This window comes from Rattus norvegicus, chromosome 17, assembly GCF_036323735.1.
Source record: "Rattus norvegicus strain BN/NHsdMcwi chromosome 17, GRCr8, whole genome shotgun sequence".
Lineage (NCBI taxonomy): Eukaryota > Metazoa > Chordata > Mammalia > Rodentia > Muridae > Rattus > Rattus norvegicus.
Window position 1 is genome coordinate 14,479,337 of NC_086035.1, and position 17,709 is coordinate 14,497,045.

The 17,709-nt window shown below is 47.9% G+C and overlaps 1 protein-coding gene across 1 annotated transcript; it reads right to left on the reverse strand.

Annotated features, from left to right (window-relative positions):
• Positions 1-7,088: 7,088 nt before the first annotated feature.
• On the reverse strand, positions 7,089-16,992 carry Spata31a5l1 (SPATA31 subfamily A member 5 like 1). The gene is made up of 4 exons (XM_039096324.2): positions 16,807-16,992; positions 15,566-15,617; positions 14,991-15,051; positions 7,089-14,739 (listed from the first exon to the last, which is right to left on the reverse strand). Exons 1-4 carry the CDS (start codon positions 16,990-16,992, stop codon positions 11,553-11,555), a joined length of 3,486 nt encoding a protein of 1,161 aa, XP_038952252.1. The 3' UTR covers positions 7,089-11,552.
• Positions 16,993-17,709: the final 717 nt, after the last annotated feature.

The window sequence follows — 17,709 nt, forward strand, 5'->3', positions numbered from 1 at the left end:
TTCTTCTCTCCCTCTTTCTCCTCCTGCTCCTCCTGTTCCTCCTTCTCTTTTCCTTCTTTTCCTCTTCTCTTTCTCTTCCTTCTCCTGGAGTTATATGCATGCTAAGCAGTGATCTCCCACAAGCCATAGTCCCATACTCAGATATAAAATTAAAATAGACTGTGAAGTGCAGAAGCAGTGTGATATTTCCTCAGTTAGAAACATAACCAACTTATCATTAATGATTACTAAATTTGTAGGGTTTTTGCAAGCTCATCATAAAAGGTAGCCATTGCTCAATGATATCCTTTGTTTAATTATGTAAATATATTAAAAGGATATTATGTGCATGATGCTTAACATACCCATTGCCATCACCACATGGAGGCCCCACTCTATGGGTCACTATCCTCCCAGTGCTCTCTCTTAGACTTTGAACAATCTAGGCTGACATGCCATGGGTGACAGGTAGGAGCTTTGCCACTGAGTCATCCTCTGTACCTCAGATAAGAGTGCTTAGTCATCCTCAGTGATTTTATACAATGGAATAAGGACATTTATTCAAGGGCAGGGCTCTATGTGTCACAGGCTGACCTAAACTCTCTTAAGTATTTGAAGATAACCTTGAAACCTTGGACATCGGATCTCCTGTCTCCTCTGGGAGCTGGGATCCCAGGCTTGTGCCACAAGCATGGCATGTGTGGTGCATACAATGGAATACAGTGGCTCCAAACTCTCGCTTCATCCGGTTGAGGACTGTCAAAGCTTAGCTTTTTATCATCCATCGTCTGCCTGCTGAGGTCCTCATCTCTGGAACAATTGAAACACTCACATTTATTGGCAAGTGGTAGCCATTGTTAATAGCTCTCCCAACCCCTGAAAATCTGACCACATGAGAGGTGGAGGATGATCAGGAGTTCAAGGCCAGCTTCAGCCATATAGCAAAATAGAGGCCAGCTTGGTCTACATTAAATCCTCCTTGAACAAACCATATAAATACCAAGGTGTAACCACTTTGCAAATCAGTATGGGGAACTCTTGGGAAGCAGAGAACACAGGCAGATGTGACAAAGCCATACCACCCACTGATTTACTCCCAAAAGAATGGGCATCCTACTTCCCTGAGTCTTTCCCTGGCAAGTGCATTGTGCCCTCCCCCCTCTCTAGTGGAGTCACCCCAGAAAACAGGAAAGTACAAAGGGTGTGGGAGCTGGAGGGTAGTGGACAGGGGGATAGTAGGACACAGGTGCCTAAAACAGGGGAAACAGCAAGAAATATGAAGGTGATTGTGACAGTTTCTGGGGATGAGGGAGGGAGGGAAAACACTGAGAGAGGATGGCACCAAGGATGATAGGAAAAACCAGAGGAACATTATTTTATTTTTATGTAAACATACAGAAGGTGGACACACAGACAGCATCCCTGTCCCTGCACACTGCACACATATTCTGAAAACTCCCCAGAACAAAAACAGTGCACTTTATGAAAAGGAGTAGGTTACTGGGTTCTGGCACAGACCTGTGTACGTATGGCTCCAACAGTTTGTTCGCCCGGATCTCATACTTAGACACAGCAGTGTATGTGGTACTGGACAGCATGGAGGGCAAGTCAGGCAGGGGATGGTTTCCAGCAGGGGTGGTGGTGGGGATGGAGTCTGCTAGAGAGTCTGACCTCCAGCTGCGTCTGTGATGGGGTAGCATTGTTTGAACTCTATGAAGGTTACCTCTGTCCATCCTAACCTGCCTAAGGCATTCTCAGATTGGCTTTAATAAAGAGCTTCAGACCTAGATCTGCGCAGGACAGGGAAGGTGGGACTTCTGGGCAGAGAGAGGAACTGTGGGAAGAATTCAGAGGTTTGAGAGATTTACCAGCCAGCCATGCATGAAGTCAGATGTACTGAGGGAGAGGCAATGGACACATGTTAGATGTGAAGCAGAATACATGGGTTAGTAAGTTACACCTGCTTGTTTGAGGTAGCAAGCTAAGGCCCAAGCACAATCAATAAATACAAGTCTGTGTTGCTGTCCAGCAGCAGTCGGGTGAGACAGTTCTGGGATTGTTCTGTGAAGGAGTTCAGGAAATAGCAGTGAGTAATGGCTGGAACCAGGGGTGCTGAAATGCCTGACACCTAACTGTACCCATGGAGTTTCATGAAAAGGGAGGTGGTTATCTAACAAGCCCTGATATCTAGCAGTGCCTGCAGAATGGGGAGAAGGAGAGAGAGCCTGATGTGTAGGAGTTGATGTGGAGGCAAGGTGTGTAACAGGACTCAATATCCAGTTTTGTTGTGGATTGCAGGGTGAGAGCTGGACTGGACATGTTTCCTACTTAGCCACAGCGAATCCCACATGTACCACTCTGCAGCAGGCCCTCCTGGATACCTCAGGGTACTACTGTTTGACTACACTGTCAGAGTTAGTCTGTGCCTTGGAGGCCTGGAATCTAAAGGTTGGTGTGTGCTGCTGAAGTGGAGGTTTCCATCAGAGTCTGATGAATCACCAGGCTGCTGGCTTCCCCTAGTCGTGTGTGTCATAGGCCTGATTTCCAGCATGGTTTGTGGGTGGAGTGGGGTGGATGCATGGCTCAGGCTGCTTCAGAACCAGGATACCAGAGCACCTCAGGGTGAGAGTCTTTATCCTGCACGCAAAACTGGAGATTTGCAGCCAGGGATCAGGATGTGGGGACTGGGTTCTGTGAGGGGCAGGATGGGTAGTCAGTTGTTTTCCTTAGATTAGCTGTTTTGAAAGTGTGGGCTCTGTTGTCTCATTTTGCAACTACCAGGTGTCTGGGATGGGGTCAGCTGCTTTTCTTCTGCCTTCCCTAAATAGCCAGCTCAGTTTAGGGAATCAGCTTTTGTGGGGTTCATTTAAGAATAGTTCTTTCCACCCAGGAGGGAGGAGTGAAGCCAGATCAGCCTGTCTCCTATCCCGGTATGAGTTGGCACATAGTGAAAGGAGAGGTTGGGAGGTGAGAGCTGGCCTGGCCAGAGCATGCAAGCCCTTTGCTGTACCTGTTCCATGGGAAAGAGCATTCCTGAGACTAGGTTTTAGCTAGTCACCAACAAAGACCAGGAGAGTTCTTGACAAGTGCTGGGTGCTTTTCCCTGGAGCATGGCAGAGAGAGGATCTGCAGAGAGGTTGTCTACTTGGGGATTCATGAAGGGCAGCCACGAGACCCTGCTCTCAGCTGCTCTGTGAGATGTGGTGGCACAAGTAGCTGCTGTAGCAGGCTGTGCTGATTATCCCTGTCCCAAGTGGGTGTCAAAGGCTTCATCTTCAGCTCCCCGCAAGCCTGTTACTTCCTTAGCTGTCTTGGGAAGAGGAGAGCCCCCAACCTTTTTTATGGACAACCAGGTTAATTTCATATCCTTGGTATTGTGAATGTAAGAGCAATAAGCTGTTTTATCTCTGTAGTAGGATGCAAAGTCTTTTGGACTTGTGTGCACAAGTAGATGGGTGTATTTTTAGTTATTTTTGAAACTTCCCAATTTCCACCATGACTGTATCAGTTTGCACTGTACCGGCAAACAATACTAGTTTTTAATCAAATTGTACCTAGGACCCCCCCTCCCCACTTGAACAATTTACATAGGATGGCAAGGCTCCAACCTGCCTGTCTCACATCTTCATGAGCAGAGGCTGGGGAAGGCCAGCTTGGAGCCAGGCTGCATGGAGCCAGGCTGTAAGCTGTGCCCTCCTTGGCTGCATGGAGCCCCTCTCTAAGCCATGCTCTCACAGGCTGCAGTGGGGTCTAGGTGTAAGCTGTGCCCTCCTGGGTTTCACAGCTGCTTCTGCTGGAACATCCTCCACCATGGACTGAGCCTGGGACAGACCTAAAGAGAGAGTTTGCTCTCCAGTTCCAAGGGACCTAGGTTTGCCAATGAGAAGAGGAAGAGCATACATTCAGGGGGAGATGGTGACAGTGGGCAATGTTGTCACCTCTCCCTCTTCTTGGACAGCCACAGGTTACCAGATTTCTTAAGGACTCAGGCAGTAGAGAGCACCCTGCATTATCACGCCTAGACTTGGACCAAAATTGTCCTGAGCCGCCTCTTTGCTAAGCACTTGTGTTCTTACGAACAAGTTATGGACTCCGTCGGCTCAGTGCGAGTGATGTAGACATCTCTCTTCGTGAGGCTTGAAGTGTAGGCAACACCCTGGTCACCCTCATCCTAAGGGAATCGTGTTTCACCTTTGGACCTGAAAATTACCCCAGCTCTGGGCAAACCCCAGCTCTCTGCCCTGCGTTATCAGGGGTCCCCCAAGTCTGTCCTGGACAAGAGCGCTGAAGTTCTGGAAGATATCATCTTCCTTCCTGTGACACATTTATCAAAAGAACCCAGGTCCAGAGCATTGGAAGGATTCACCTTGGGGCTCTTAAATTTCAGGGCTCTGTCTATCCTTCTGTAGCAGGCGGCTCATTCCTGATTCCCTGGCCTCTAAGTGTGGCTGTGGATTCCAAAGCAGCATTCAGTGGTAGTGATGCCCGGCATGCCTGAGATCTGCCTGCCAGGGCACCAGGGGGCTCTTCTCTTCTATGCTGCCAAATTCTGGTACACAGCACACACAGGTGGTAGTGCTTCCGGGTTCAGCTCTGCTGATGAAACCCAGACTCCTACACAGTCACAGAGATTCCACCAACCCCTCAACTGAAGAGAAACAGGAAGAACCAGGTCACCTAATAATTCTCCCTTCCTCAACACATGCACATTTGAGGCCTACTCTCTGCTCTGACAGAAGTCAGTCTGAGACTATGATTGCCTGGAGATCCCACACTAAGAGCCATTGCCTAAGATCCAAGTCTGTTAGAGAGTCTTTCCTCAGAGTAAGTTGGCTCCAATTTGCCTGGGAAGGAATTCTGTTTATGGACCTAGCTGTCCGATTCAAATTGAGGGGCAAGCTCACCGGAACCAATCTTGGACTATGTTGTGTGGCCCAAGGATTATAAGCAGGTATGTAAAGTCCTAGGGACACAGTGACAGTTCCTGTTCCTTTAGATAGTGCACACACATTAACTCTACTCTGTGCCCATGTCCACGGGTCATGCAGAAAGTGATGCCAGCATTACAGGAGCTCCAGGTGCACCCAAGAAGAGAAACGAAACGTTTATTGCGGCTGACTGTATAGTGTCATTGTATCTTGGCATCCTGAATTGTGCAGTGTGTGTGTGTGTGTGTGTGTGTGTGTGTGTGTGTGTGTGTGCGCGCGCGCGCGCACATGCGTGCCTGTGGAACTAATACTTCTATCCACCTAGCACTGTTCCCAGAGGACAGAGTGTCTGCCCTCTTCAGTGACCCTGGTGGTGAGGCTTTCTGGACAGCTTTGTCCTGTTCAGGTTTTTGTTTCCTGTTCTTTTGTATTGTCTTGGTTTTTTTTTTTGTTTTTTGTTTTTTGTTTTTTTATTCTTTCATCATGCACTACCTTTAGCTAGCAGCAGGTGGCGCTTCCTCAACGATGACACTAGCCAAGATGGAAATGAGCTTTAGACCTGGGACTGACACAAAGCATCCAAGTAAGGTAATAAAAGGTAAGAGTCAGGGAAACCTCTAGGTGTGCTGGGGCACGAGGGGGGTAAGGCAGACACTGAGAAGTCTCCTGTCAGGACAGCTTTACTCCTCTCAAACACTGAGCAGCATCAGGGAGAGAGTCCCCACAGCACAGTGTTTGAAAATGAAGAGGCTAGGACCTCTGTTATGAGAGGGATTCCAGGCACTGGGGGTGATTCTCAATGGAGGAGCAGAGTTTGGTTGTCCTGGGGATCATATATGTCCTTCAAGTTCTGTGAACCTAGACAGAGAGGGAACAACCTCCCAGAGTTTTGGGGAGGAAGGAGCTGCCACTGAGAGGAGAGAAGAGGGGCACCCATATCTGCCTTGCTAGTGAGATGGGTCCCTCACCTGCCTTCTCATCCTGTCTGAATCACGTTGGTCAGGTTTCAGGTACTGACATGCTGTTTCTGCCGCCTGGCTAATGGAGACCTCGGGGCTGCAGGCGTCTGGAATCTGAATCTCCCAGGACTCTGTGCAGCACTGGCTGGACAGTCTGTGGTGAGGGAGACACCCAGGCCCCTGCCTAGCACCTACCCTGTGGACCATCGCAGGGAAGCAGAGCCCTGCCCTCTTCCATGTCCCCTTTTATGTCCAGGCTCCTCCTAACCTGCAGATTCTGCATAGCAGAGAAAACACACCATGTTTGTCTTCAGAGACTTGACTTGTCGCATACAGCATTATCTTTATTTCCACTATTTTCTGGAAAGTGACATTATGTCATTTTTAAGGCTAGGTGCTTTTTTATCTTGTATACCCTTCACATGCTTTTGTTTGTGATCTGCGTATTTTAAACTTACCCTATGTTCACGAGTGAACTGATCTCGATCCTGAGCTTTTAAATGTTTTGTTGAAATGGTGCGAAGTATCAAGTACTCACGTTGAGGTTTTCACGTCTTCTGCATGAAAGCATTGACATAGTGTTGGTTTGCTGTAGTTTTAATTCTATGTGAGAGCACACATGTGGACAGAGGACAGACAGACTGTGGGGCCAGTTCTCTCCTTCCACCATGTGGGCTTGAGGAATAAGTCTCCGTCATCAGGTCTGGCAGGTAGCAGCTCTGCCCAGGGAAGCAGCATATCTTCCTTTGGTCTGGTTGTGGTTACAGAGTAACAATGTCTGCTGGAACACATGGGAAGGTGTCCCTTCCCTTCCAGTTATGGAATCATTCCAGGAACATTGGTGTTCTTTAAAAGTCATGGAAATTTTATCCACAGTGATGTCTGGCCTTGGGATTTTTTTTGTTGATTTTTTGTTTGTTTATTAATCTTTCAACTTCATTGACTCTTACTGATATATAACATTGTTGTACATTTTATATATTAGGAAATTTGCCCATTTCTCCCAGTTTCAAACTTGAGTACAGTATGGGTTTCCTATATTTATTCTACAGATTCTATAGGTTCATTTGTCCCTAGTTTTATTCTGAATCTTCTTGTTTGGTTAGTTTTGGTCATGCTTCCTCAGTTTCCTCTGTCCTTTCCAAGGACCATGCTTTCTTGTTGTTTTAGTTGTTTTGTTATGCTTGGTTTTTTGTTATTTCTCATTCATTGTTGTTTATGATCTGGTTAGGTTCAGCTCTCGCCTTCAGCATGTTTTATCAGCTATGGTTCTGAGGTTTTGTTTCTATGACTCTGAAGTGCACTGTGGGACCTTCTCACCTCTCCTCTCCTCTCTCTCTCTCTCTCTCTCTCTCTCTCTCTCTCTCTCTCTCTCTCTCTCTCTCTCTCTCTCTCCTGGGAATTGAAAGCCGTACAGCTTCCTCCCATCCTGCTTCTCTTGAGTGCAATATCATGGTTTTCATGTCAGTGTTTAGTCAGCTGGTGTTAGCATGGGAATTGCCGAGCAACCTTCCAGCAAGTGAAGAGAGCAGGCAGCAGTGAAGCTGGAACTGGAGTTAGATCCTCCAAAATGTGTCCGTTTCACACAATCTTGTCACCTTCAGGACCCTTGGCACAGAAAGGCAGCTTTCCCCAGCTGTGCCTCCTCCACAGGAGCCGTAGGACACTTTCAGGGTCCAGGAAATGGGGGAGAAAATGACTGAGTCAACGTGACTGAAATTGACATAATGAATCTTCTGGGCCATCCAAATATAATGCAGCTGTTCCCCCTCATAATGGGAAAAGGTATCTGTGTGGTGCTGTGACGGCTGCTGAGGGAGATCTGGTGAGCCTCATTGAGAAGGTCGGGCGTCTACAGGCAGAACAGGCTCAGCCCCTCTTCACAGAGACGGTGTTCAGTTCACTGAGCAGTGAGAACAGCATTGCACACAGCAGGATCTAACTGTGTGAATTCGGCCATCAAAGTGACCTCTGGAGAGACGTTCAAGCCTAGTGATGGTGCAGTGTGTGCTGTGCTGAGGCCAGATTCCCAACGTACTGTGTGTGGCAGGGAGGCTTTGCAGCTGGAACTGATCGCAGCAGTATATTGGCAGGTGCTTTGGGATGTTGTATGCAACATTGTCTGTTATCCTAGAGTCTCATATATGTAGTTAATCTGGTCCTCCCACCCTGTTAACACTGTATAATTATTGTTAGTGTAAGGAAATTTAGGACACTCACCATAGAGATTTCTAGATATCAGTCCTGCCTAGACAGTATCTCTTCTACTGTGGCGTATACAGTGCCAGGTTCCAGAACCTGCTCGACAACCCCTCTGACCCCAGTATAACCTGAGACTCAGGGATAAGTAGTAGGTCCTGCTGGATACCCCACCACCTGTCATTGACACAAACATTCTGCTAGACTCAGATCTTGCTAGACAACTTCTGCCCTGGCGTAAGAAAGGAAGTTAAAGGTTATTGGCTTCGGTGTTGATAGAATTTCTTCCTAAGGTCCCAGTGACACACTCTGACAGGATCCACTCTGGGAATCAATGAATGAATAGGGCTCACTTACAGAGCCGAGGCTACCTGCAGAGGTGCGGTGCCCAGTGAGGCTAACATCTTCCACATACCTACCTGGAGGGAGGCTCCTGCCCTAGTTTTCCCTGGCCTATATCCTCTAGCCCCACTCCAAGGCCAACATCAGGAAGGAAGGTGTTGCACACAGGATTTGTTTGTGGCGGAGACTCTCTTCCTGGTTGCAGATGAGCCTCTTGTATTGGCACACCCACCCACCAAAGAAACAAAAGAGAAAGGTCCACACACATGAACACACACGCCACACACATGCATAATCACACACACCACACATACACATACACTGCACATAGATGATAGTGCAATACTTGTCCTCTCTTTCTGTATATGAGGGTCTCCCTCTAGATAGGAGGTCCCATGCCCCTAGTAACCTAGTGATGCCCCAAAGCCCATCTCAGGAGGGAACAGAGTTTGTGTGTGAAGTGGGCTGGAGCAAGGACAGCACATGACGTTCCTAAAGGCACACGTTATAGGAAAAGGAAGAGAGAGGAAAGCTCTGGGAAGTGAGCCAAGTAGCAGGTTAGCAGGTCAGTGTGCAGCGATAAAGTGTGTTTCCAGGTATGAAAAGAAGTCTTAGTTGCCTTTATTTGAATGGGGCGTGCTAGCACAACTCTTCATTTTCCCAACTATTGTTTGGCTTTGTTTTTTGTTCGTAAGTATTTGTTACAATATATATGGGTCATATTTTCTCCTCCCTCCAACGTTTCTCAAAATTTTCTCTCACTACCCACCCAACTTTATCTTTTTATCTTAAGTGAATCAAAAGAAATAAAAACCATAAAATTATAGTGGTCTGGAGGTTACAATTTTAAAACATGACTTGTACTTAGAAAAGTAACTAATATAAGGAGGAAATCCTAGAAGGTAAATTTTTCAAAATTATGAAAAGATACGTTTAATTGTCGTAAACTGAAAATAGTAACATCATCTTCATACTTTAATGATGGCAAGGGCTATTATAATTGATACATATTCTAATTTAATGAAAATGAGAATTCAATATAATGATAGATTTCATGTTTTTTTTTTCCTCCGAAATTTCTGACAGCTATACACAAATAAAGGGGCAAAATAAAATCCTTTTGATGGGTGAAGTAGTGAAAGTCTTGTCTCACAATATTAGGACCTGTGGGACTGGAGAGTTGCCTCCGTAGTTAAAAGCAGTGGCTGCCTTGGGCAGAACCAGGGTTCATTCCCAGCACTCACATGGTAGCTCCCAGCCATGTGTAAGCCAATCTCCAGGGGAAAGTTCTTCACATGGAATAATTTCCTGCCAAGATATAACCAGTGAAATGCTCACATCCAGAATATACCTTCCTATCAATCAGTGAGGAGAAAGGAAGAGTGAGACTGGCATGGCAGCAGGTAAGAAAACAGAACCATGAACAGCACCAAGCAAACCGAAGTCTCAAAACCCACCCGTTCACCCTGTAGTTACTCAAGTGAGCGCAACTGGGAAAGGAGGCCCGAAGCAGCCACAAGCAAACCGACCCTTGTGCCAGTGGGACCTCTGTACACCAGAGGAGCAGCCCTAGAAGCAGGGATGCCGCATCCAATGCTACAGTGGCAAAGGGAAGATGGCCGACAGAGAGGAGACAGAGCATGAGGGAGCCGGGCTGCTGAGGTGAGCAACACAAGCTCAGGGGATCAAGATTCTGCTTACATGTGAGGAGGAGGTTCCTAAAGCAAGGTGGCTGTCCTTGTTGAGGGGGCTTGGTGACAGAGAAGCGTGTGGGCTTTGAGGGGCTGACAGCATCCCGCATGTTTACCCTAGGGAGTTTGTGCACTTCTTTGGTTTATACTAATTCATTGATATCACTTAGTCTTAGCTATATTGTCTTTATTTTACACTAAAAACAAATATATGAAGGAAACACAAAAGAAGTGGAGAGGAGATCTGGTGAAGCAGTGGGGGATGAAAGGTGGATTGCTTCATTCAGGGCTTGCAGGAGGAATGCAGAGTTGAAAGAAAATTATGGGAGGAGAGAGGGGAGGTTGAACTTTGACAGAGCATAGATCCAGAAAGGGTCTCTGTTCTCCTCAGATCTTGAAGGATGGTAAAGTACGGATGTAGGTTTCCAAATTGTCTGCATAGAAATCTTCCACCAGGAAACAATCTACAACTGACAGACATTGTCTACCCCAGGGTGGCACTGGTGCAGCATCATATGAGCTGCATGTCCACATGTCAGCAAGGCGATGGCCTGTGCAGGATGATGCCAGGTCTCTAGGGAGGTCAGTGAGGGGACTGACTGGGATGTCTTCGGTTTCTCTGCAGGTTTCCTGTGTTACTGGGCAGGCCTCTGTGACATGGCCTCCAGTAACGACCCATGGTCACACACTGCATGTTCTACTCTGGACCCTACTCTAGTCAAAGAGCAAAGCAGACTATGGACAATCTCTGCCCATCACACAAGGTGAGGTAAGCTGTGCTAGGGCCTCCGTCTGCATCAAGATGACAGGGGCTCCTGGGATAGTTGTTCTCTATGTCTGCCCTGGAAATGCAGGTTGAAATTCTCCTACCTTTGAAGTGGGGATGAAAAGTTTGTGATTGTTGTCTCAGCACATCATTCTGTAAAGTGACAGAAACATAAAGGTGGACAGTAAGGGAACAGATTGAGCCACAGACCTGGGTGGGGTCTTCACGGGGTTGGCTCATCCTGAAAAAGTGTAACCTTTTGTTGTCTCTGTAATGACAGAAAGATTATTACTAACTGCACAGCAAAGGGAGTGTGTGAGGGTGACACCTGAAAGTGACCGTGCCTTCCCACCTGCCCTGTCTCTCCATAAACTGCACTGGGGCAGGAGCAATGCTGACCCTCCCCTGCTCCATCACTGTGAGACAGGAACCACTGTCCTGAAAGACAGGAGTGTTTACCAGGAAGCAGCTCCCATCTGGGAAGGAGCCATGAGCTCAGGAGGAAGACTTCCAGAAAGAAACGACTTTCTTTACAGGGACAAAACCAAGTTTATTACTAGGAGGCATGGGGGACACAATGGCTGGGCAGATGGGACACCTTCTAGAAAATTGGTGTGAGAAGGCAAGGACAGCCTGAGCCACCTACTCGTTGCCCCGTTCTAGTACCAGAGGCTTGCTGGGCAGCAACTTAAGGTGAGAAGCAGTCAGTTCTCCTGTGCTTGACTGGACGGCTCCCTTTGGGACTCAGACAGGAGACACAGCCCATGTCTTCCTTTGCACTTTGATGTGGGTCCAAGGCCTTATGGGTAAAGTCTGGCTGTTGTTGGTCTCCAAGTTTTCTATATCCAAAGGAATGGTTGTGCCCCTTGGTGCCTCCATGTGGACAGTGGGTCATTCCTAACTTTTCTGTAATTTTATGTTGGTCACAGGTCTGGTCTGTGAGACCCAGCTCCTGCTGGTGTTGAATTCCCCTGTACATACGTGAAAGGTCATATTTTTTGGGCATAGGGAGCTGGTCTGAGAACATCCCTCTGTTCACCTGGTTCAGATGTTGGTCACAGGCTGTCTTGGCTTTAATCCCTGACTGTGTTTTGTCTCCAATCCCTCTTTTTGTGAAGGAACAGTTATGCATCTCGGGGCTGGTGTGGCCCCTGCTCACTGTGCTTGCTGGTGTACCTTGATTTATGCCATAGACACCCTCAGAAGAGTGGGATGAGCTACCCAGCTGGAATTTCAGGGATTCTATTTCACACCCTTGTACCTTTGATGTGTCCTGTTCAGTGTCCTCTATGACCTCAAACAGAAAGTTCATAAGGTATTGCAGGTGAGCTATCATACTGCAGATGACCTTTTTCCCTGTCCAGTCTTCCTCTGTCCGCTCAGCCACTGCTGGGGGCTGATCTTTCTTTGAAGTGTCCCCTTGTCCAATGTCTTTGGAGCCAACATATCCATGTTTTAAAATCTCCCTTATGTCGCTCTTCCAAGAGCTTTTAGAAGTAGCCTCTCCTTTATCTGATGTCCGAGTCTTTACTGTATCCTTGAGCTGTGTGGAGCTCAGGCTACAAGGCCTTGATCTCCCAAGCCTTTCTCCCTGGCTTATGGCTGTAGGTCTTATAGAACCCTGCCTCTCTTTGTGGAGACACAAGTCCTTGAGATGATTTATTCTAATCTTATCCTTCAGGACTCTATTCTCTTCAGTATCTGCCCTCTCATGCGTCCTCAGGAAGACATCACATGAGCCCTGGGCAGTCTTTGGCTTTTGGCACGTATTCTGGAAGCTGGACATTGAGTGCTCTGAAGACAAGTTGACCTTGGCAGGGTGTACTGTACTGGGGCATTCTGGATCGTGTCTCCCGGGCCTGGGCTGTGGCTGCTTGTTTGAACTGACACTGATATTCCTGTACCCTTGTGTTCTTAGAGTTGAGTCCTGCGAGTGTTGTGGAGTACATGTTTGGAGATGGCCTGGGCTTCTCTTGGCCCCTAAAGAGCCAAAGACCCTGGGACTGATATTGATGTCCTTGCCAGTGTGACTCTCGTTGGATCCCAGACTCCCTCTCCATGCATAAGGTGTCTCTTTTTTTACCTCCCCTGCTTTAGTCTGTTTGGCTGCTGAAGCCCTTTCTCCAGGGCCCACCACTGTCCCATTCCACAAGTGATGTCTTGAGTCCCCCTCATGAAAGCTCTTGAGTGGTGCATGCTTGGCCTTTTGGGGGTTGTTATTTTGTTGTAGGCTGCCCTTTCCAATCCCTCGGATAATCCTGCCCTCCTGCGGTTTTGCCTCAAAGTACAAAGCAGAGCGCTGAATACTCAGGTTTCTCTTCAGTAGATCTGGATGTGTTTTTGGGAGTCTATGGCTGGCAGCAGGTGGAGGGGCTCTTTGTGTCTTCTGCACCTCTGCAGTTGAGTGCATAGACAGAGCCCTCTCTAGACTGGCAGCTGATGCACTTTCTACCCTTGTCCCTCCTGGGTCCTGGTGATGCAAATTTTCCAGGATCACGGCAGCCTTGGAGTAGTATTCCTCCTTGGAATCCCAGATGAGTGAGGAGGGAAATACAACACGGGAACATTTTGAGGCTGGAACCCTATATGGGGTGGGATCCAGTGCCTCAAGGATCTGTAGATATGGTGTCCTTCTGTGTTTGACTGGAAGTTTTGTGCTATTTGATGCCAGCTTCCTTTTAGCCTCTAAGTCATGCAGAGAATGATCGTCAGTAGGGTTTATGTCGGACAGCTCGTCTGTCCTCAGTGCAGGGTTCCTGGCTTTCAGCCCCTTCCCAGTGATGCTCCATGAACTGTGAGGCACATTTTTTGCCCCAGCACCACGTCCCTTCTTGATGGGCTTTCCCATATCATACCTTGCTGTGTCTTTCTTTAAGGGCACCCTTCTGGGCTCAGACCCCATCCTTTTACTATGTTTGTACCTTTTGGAGTTGCGGACGGAAGCCTGTGGAGCCTGGGAGACTTGAGACTGCATAGTACAGTCTGCTCTGTCCTTCATTAAGGTCATCCCTGCAAACACAGACGCTAAGATTTTGCCTAAATTGTAGCTCTTGGAATTGAGGATGGAGGGCTGGCCAGGCTGGGAGAGTTGAGGCCTTCTCTTGCAATAATGATCAGTGTTTGGTGGGAAACGTCCCTGAAGCTGCTTCAGTTTCTTGGATGGAGGGAATCTGATGTGGGTTCCTTGTTGTTCTCCCACATTTGTTGCTTTTTCTTTAGTCTGTGGCACCTTGTGGTACTGGAACATCCGAAGATGCTCAGATGCAGGCCTGATAGCCTTAGTCTTCAGGGTGTCCCTGGGCAAGTTCCCAGGGGGCTTTCCAATGGCTTTTTGATGGTTTCGTTTAACATAACCTTTGACGGCTTTAGAATACAGTCCATGTTTATGGGACAGGCATTCAGGGGGTAGGGATGTCTGGATCCCTTTCTCAGTGGTAGGACATGACACTCCATAGGCCCTTCTCTTCAAACTGGGATGTATTTGTTTTGGGGTAGATCTTGGGAGGATTTCCTTTTCTGGGACCCATGTCAGATCTACCAAGCTTGTTTTCCTATGTTCGTGAGGCAGTGGCTGGTACCAGTAATGCTGAAGTCCTTGAGCCTGGGATGGAGCTTGGGCAGGGACACAGGGATCACTAAACCTCACAGATTTCTGTTGTTCAAAGCAAGGGTTTCTGAGGACATGGGCCATAGCCACAACTGATTCAGAGAAAATAGAGGATGTGCCCCAGAAACATCGATTAAATTTCTGCAATATAAGATCCTCTAAGCTCATGAGGGAAGAAAACAGCTCAGAGAGTAAAAGGTGGTCCGTTTTCTGACTTGAGTTCCAAAAGGGTTGTGGTGTAGAGTCCTGGAGAAGTTGCCTAGTCAGACTGCAAAAGAAGGAGGTGAAAACCTCTGCCCAAGCAGAGGATCAAGGGGCCCTCAAGTCTATAAGTATGGCATTTGTACTCAGAGCCCTCCCTTGCCCCATATCCCAGTCCCTTGGTGTCGCATACTACATGGCTGCCTTCAAATCCCACCCTGCATACACCTTCCATATGAAGATGCCCAGACCCAGAGCTCACCAGACCCAGAGCTCACATTCTGGTATGAAAAATTCCACAAGACAAAGATTTCTTACATTTTCATAGGTTGTGATGGAGTCTTGGTCTCTTCCACATTTTCCCCTCCATCTCTACAACCTGGAGATAGTTATGTAGGATCAGGATAAGGAGTGAGAACACACAAGAGAGTGGCATCTGTCTTATGATTACCCATGGTAAGACTCTAATGCTCAACCACCATAGTCCAAGGACAGAACACTGAGCATGAGCAAGGGGCATGGAGGGACCTCCTCTCTCCATTTACACTGTCCTTGCTCCTCTGTCAGACCTTGTAATTCCACTGACAACACTATAATGGCCACAGGGTCAGTTATCTGAAATAGAAATGCAGGTGGGAGAACTGAAGCTACCTGGTGTCAGTTGGACCTGGGAGTCCCCATACAGGGCACAGTATCACTCCAGTGCCTTGCACAACAGTCCTCTGAATAGTACCCAGCCCAGGCCAACCACAACTCCTTTCTATCACAAACTTGGGGATTCCATAATGATAATTTCCTTCCCAGAAGTTCCCTCTTCTTTCCTGCATATCGTGTCCTCCTGACTGAGGGTTAGGCCAGAGGGCGTTTCTCTCCACAGAAAAGCAGAAGCCTACCTTTTTCCACATCAGTTTTCCTCCTGGTGTTGCTCTGCCCCCTCTTCACATCCTGCCAGTTAGAAACAACACAAGTGACCCTGCGTCCTTTCCTCCTCTCTCTGGTAGACAACCTTCCTGCTCTCTGTTCTCAGGGATAACATGAAATCTGCATTTCTCAGCGGGCTCTCTCTCATCCATCCTGCGTCATTCTCACTGTGTGCAAACATTTCCTTTTGGCCTTCTTGGATAAACAGCAGAAGCTGCTATGTATACCACCCTTACCAGGGATGACCTCAGTCACTGTTCCTCAGACAGGATCCTCCTACCTAAGGCTGCTCTCTGCAGCTGTCTCTGTGCTGTCAGGTGATATCTGCTTCCTCAGAGCAGAGGAGACTCAAGCCCTGATCTGAGGGCCTTGGTCTCATCACCTGCTTCACATCAGCCCAACCCAAAGAAGGCAAGCACCTGAATGAGGACAGATGACCTTTCACTGAGGGTGTCCTGAGTCCCCACCAACTCAGAAATGCATCTGCCCATGGAGCCCAGTCGTCCTGAGTGTCCTCTCTGCCTCCTTAGACATGGTTTGAGAGCTTCAGGCAGACACCTCAGGGCCATTCTCACCCCTTTGCTGCCTGTCAGCCCTGTCTGACTCTGAGATTTCCCCTCACCTGTCTGCAGCTGGACATTAGCTACTTTGTAGCTTCGCCTTTCTTCCACCTCCCCCACCCCTTTCTCCCACCCATTCTATCCCCTAACACTAGATAGGGGAGAAAAATAGCAGGGAAAGGGGGAGAAGTTATTGGTAGATTATCCATATCTGTCGATTAGGTGGATTGAATTCCTTTCATCTTCCCTGTCAGGATACCAAATTTCTTTTTCTTCTTTCTTCTGCACAAACAACTACTGAACAAACCACAAACACCAGAGACCCACAACAAAGGACCCACATGTCTCCTAAGGACCTGGCATTTGTTTATTCTGGAAAGTCCCCAGAGTTCCAGAAGTCACAGGAACAGAGAAACTCGCAGCTGATGGAAAATCATGCTCTGGCTTGACCATGAGCAAGGCTCACTCAGCTGCTGTGGACAAGGTAAGCAGCCTACATCCCATCCCTGAGTTAAAACAAAGAACATCTTCTTATGTTAATGTTTTTATAAAATAATCAACTGCCACTAAACCTGTTTTCCAGGAAATATGAGAGTAACCGTCATGAACAACAGCTTACTGCTCCATTGTGTGTGGACCAAAGCTCCCCTCACCTTTGGGATGTCTGTTTTGTTTCCAGAAGCTGGTGACAGTGGGCAGTCCTTCAGGAAGGTGATTAGTAGGAAAAAGAGCCCCACCCCACACAGAATGGCAATGCTCAGGTCCATTGCTGTGTTCACAGAGTTGGGGCTCATCCATGAGTAAAGAATGCCTTTCATCAGATTGAGAAATCTCTCCATCTTCTGAATGGCAGTGCAGCTCACAGGCCACTGAGCCCTGGGCTGCAGTGTGAGATGTGTCAGGAGGGCTCAGGCAGCATCACACAGCTGTGGCCTCCTCATCACAAAGGGCTCCTGCCAAGAGAGGGGATGCCACAGCCTGTCCCCAGCCTCCAGCCCAGGAGTCCCTCGTGTGTGCTGTCCTTGCTCCCTCCTTCCAAGGGAACCAGTCACAAATAGATCCCAGTTTATGCTTTGTTCCTTATCCCTGAGCCTCAGTAGTCTTTTGTGTAGACATATATTATGTTTATCCTACTTTAGTAAGGGTTCTCTTCCCCTCTAGCCCCCCAGCCCACAGAGAAAGTGGGAAAGAAAGGTTATTAGAGATCTGGGAGAAGCAGACGTGTGTAGAAATAGTTCTACTGGGCAATTACAATCCCTGTTCTCATCCAGTCCCCTAGCAAACACCAACCATGAGTCAGCTCCTTCAGATCAGTCCCCTGGGTACAAGGAACACACTAATCACCAAGGGCAGTTATGTCTGAAGAGTCTGCGAGCCTCCCCAGTGGAGCCAGAGTCCAAGGAGACTCGGGAATCTCACTAGAAGTTCTCTGGTGACTTTCTCTCTAAGAAGACCCCACAGGCAGAGCTCAGCAATTGTAGGGGGAACCAATCAATACAAACTTGTCACAAGCAATGACGAGCAAGGGAGGGCAAGGCGAACCAAAGGTGGAGCTC

Bases quoted from the DNA above. Each gene is read 5' to 3' on its own strand.
- Spata31a5l1 (XM_039096324.2), bottom strand. From the start codon at position 16,992: ATGGAGAGATTTCTCAATCTGATGAAAGGCATTCTTTACTCATGGATG. The intron at 15,618-16,806 runs GTGAGGGGAGCT...TCTAACTGGCAG, and splicing joins ACAAAACAGACATCCCAAAG to GATGTGAAGAGGGGGCAGAG. The intron at 15,052-15,565 runs GTAGGCTTCTGC...AACTATCTCCAG, and splicing joins GAAAACTGATGTGGAAAAAG to GTTGTAGAGATGGAGGGGAA.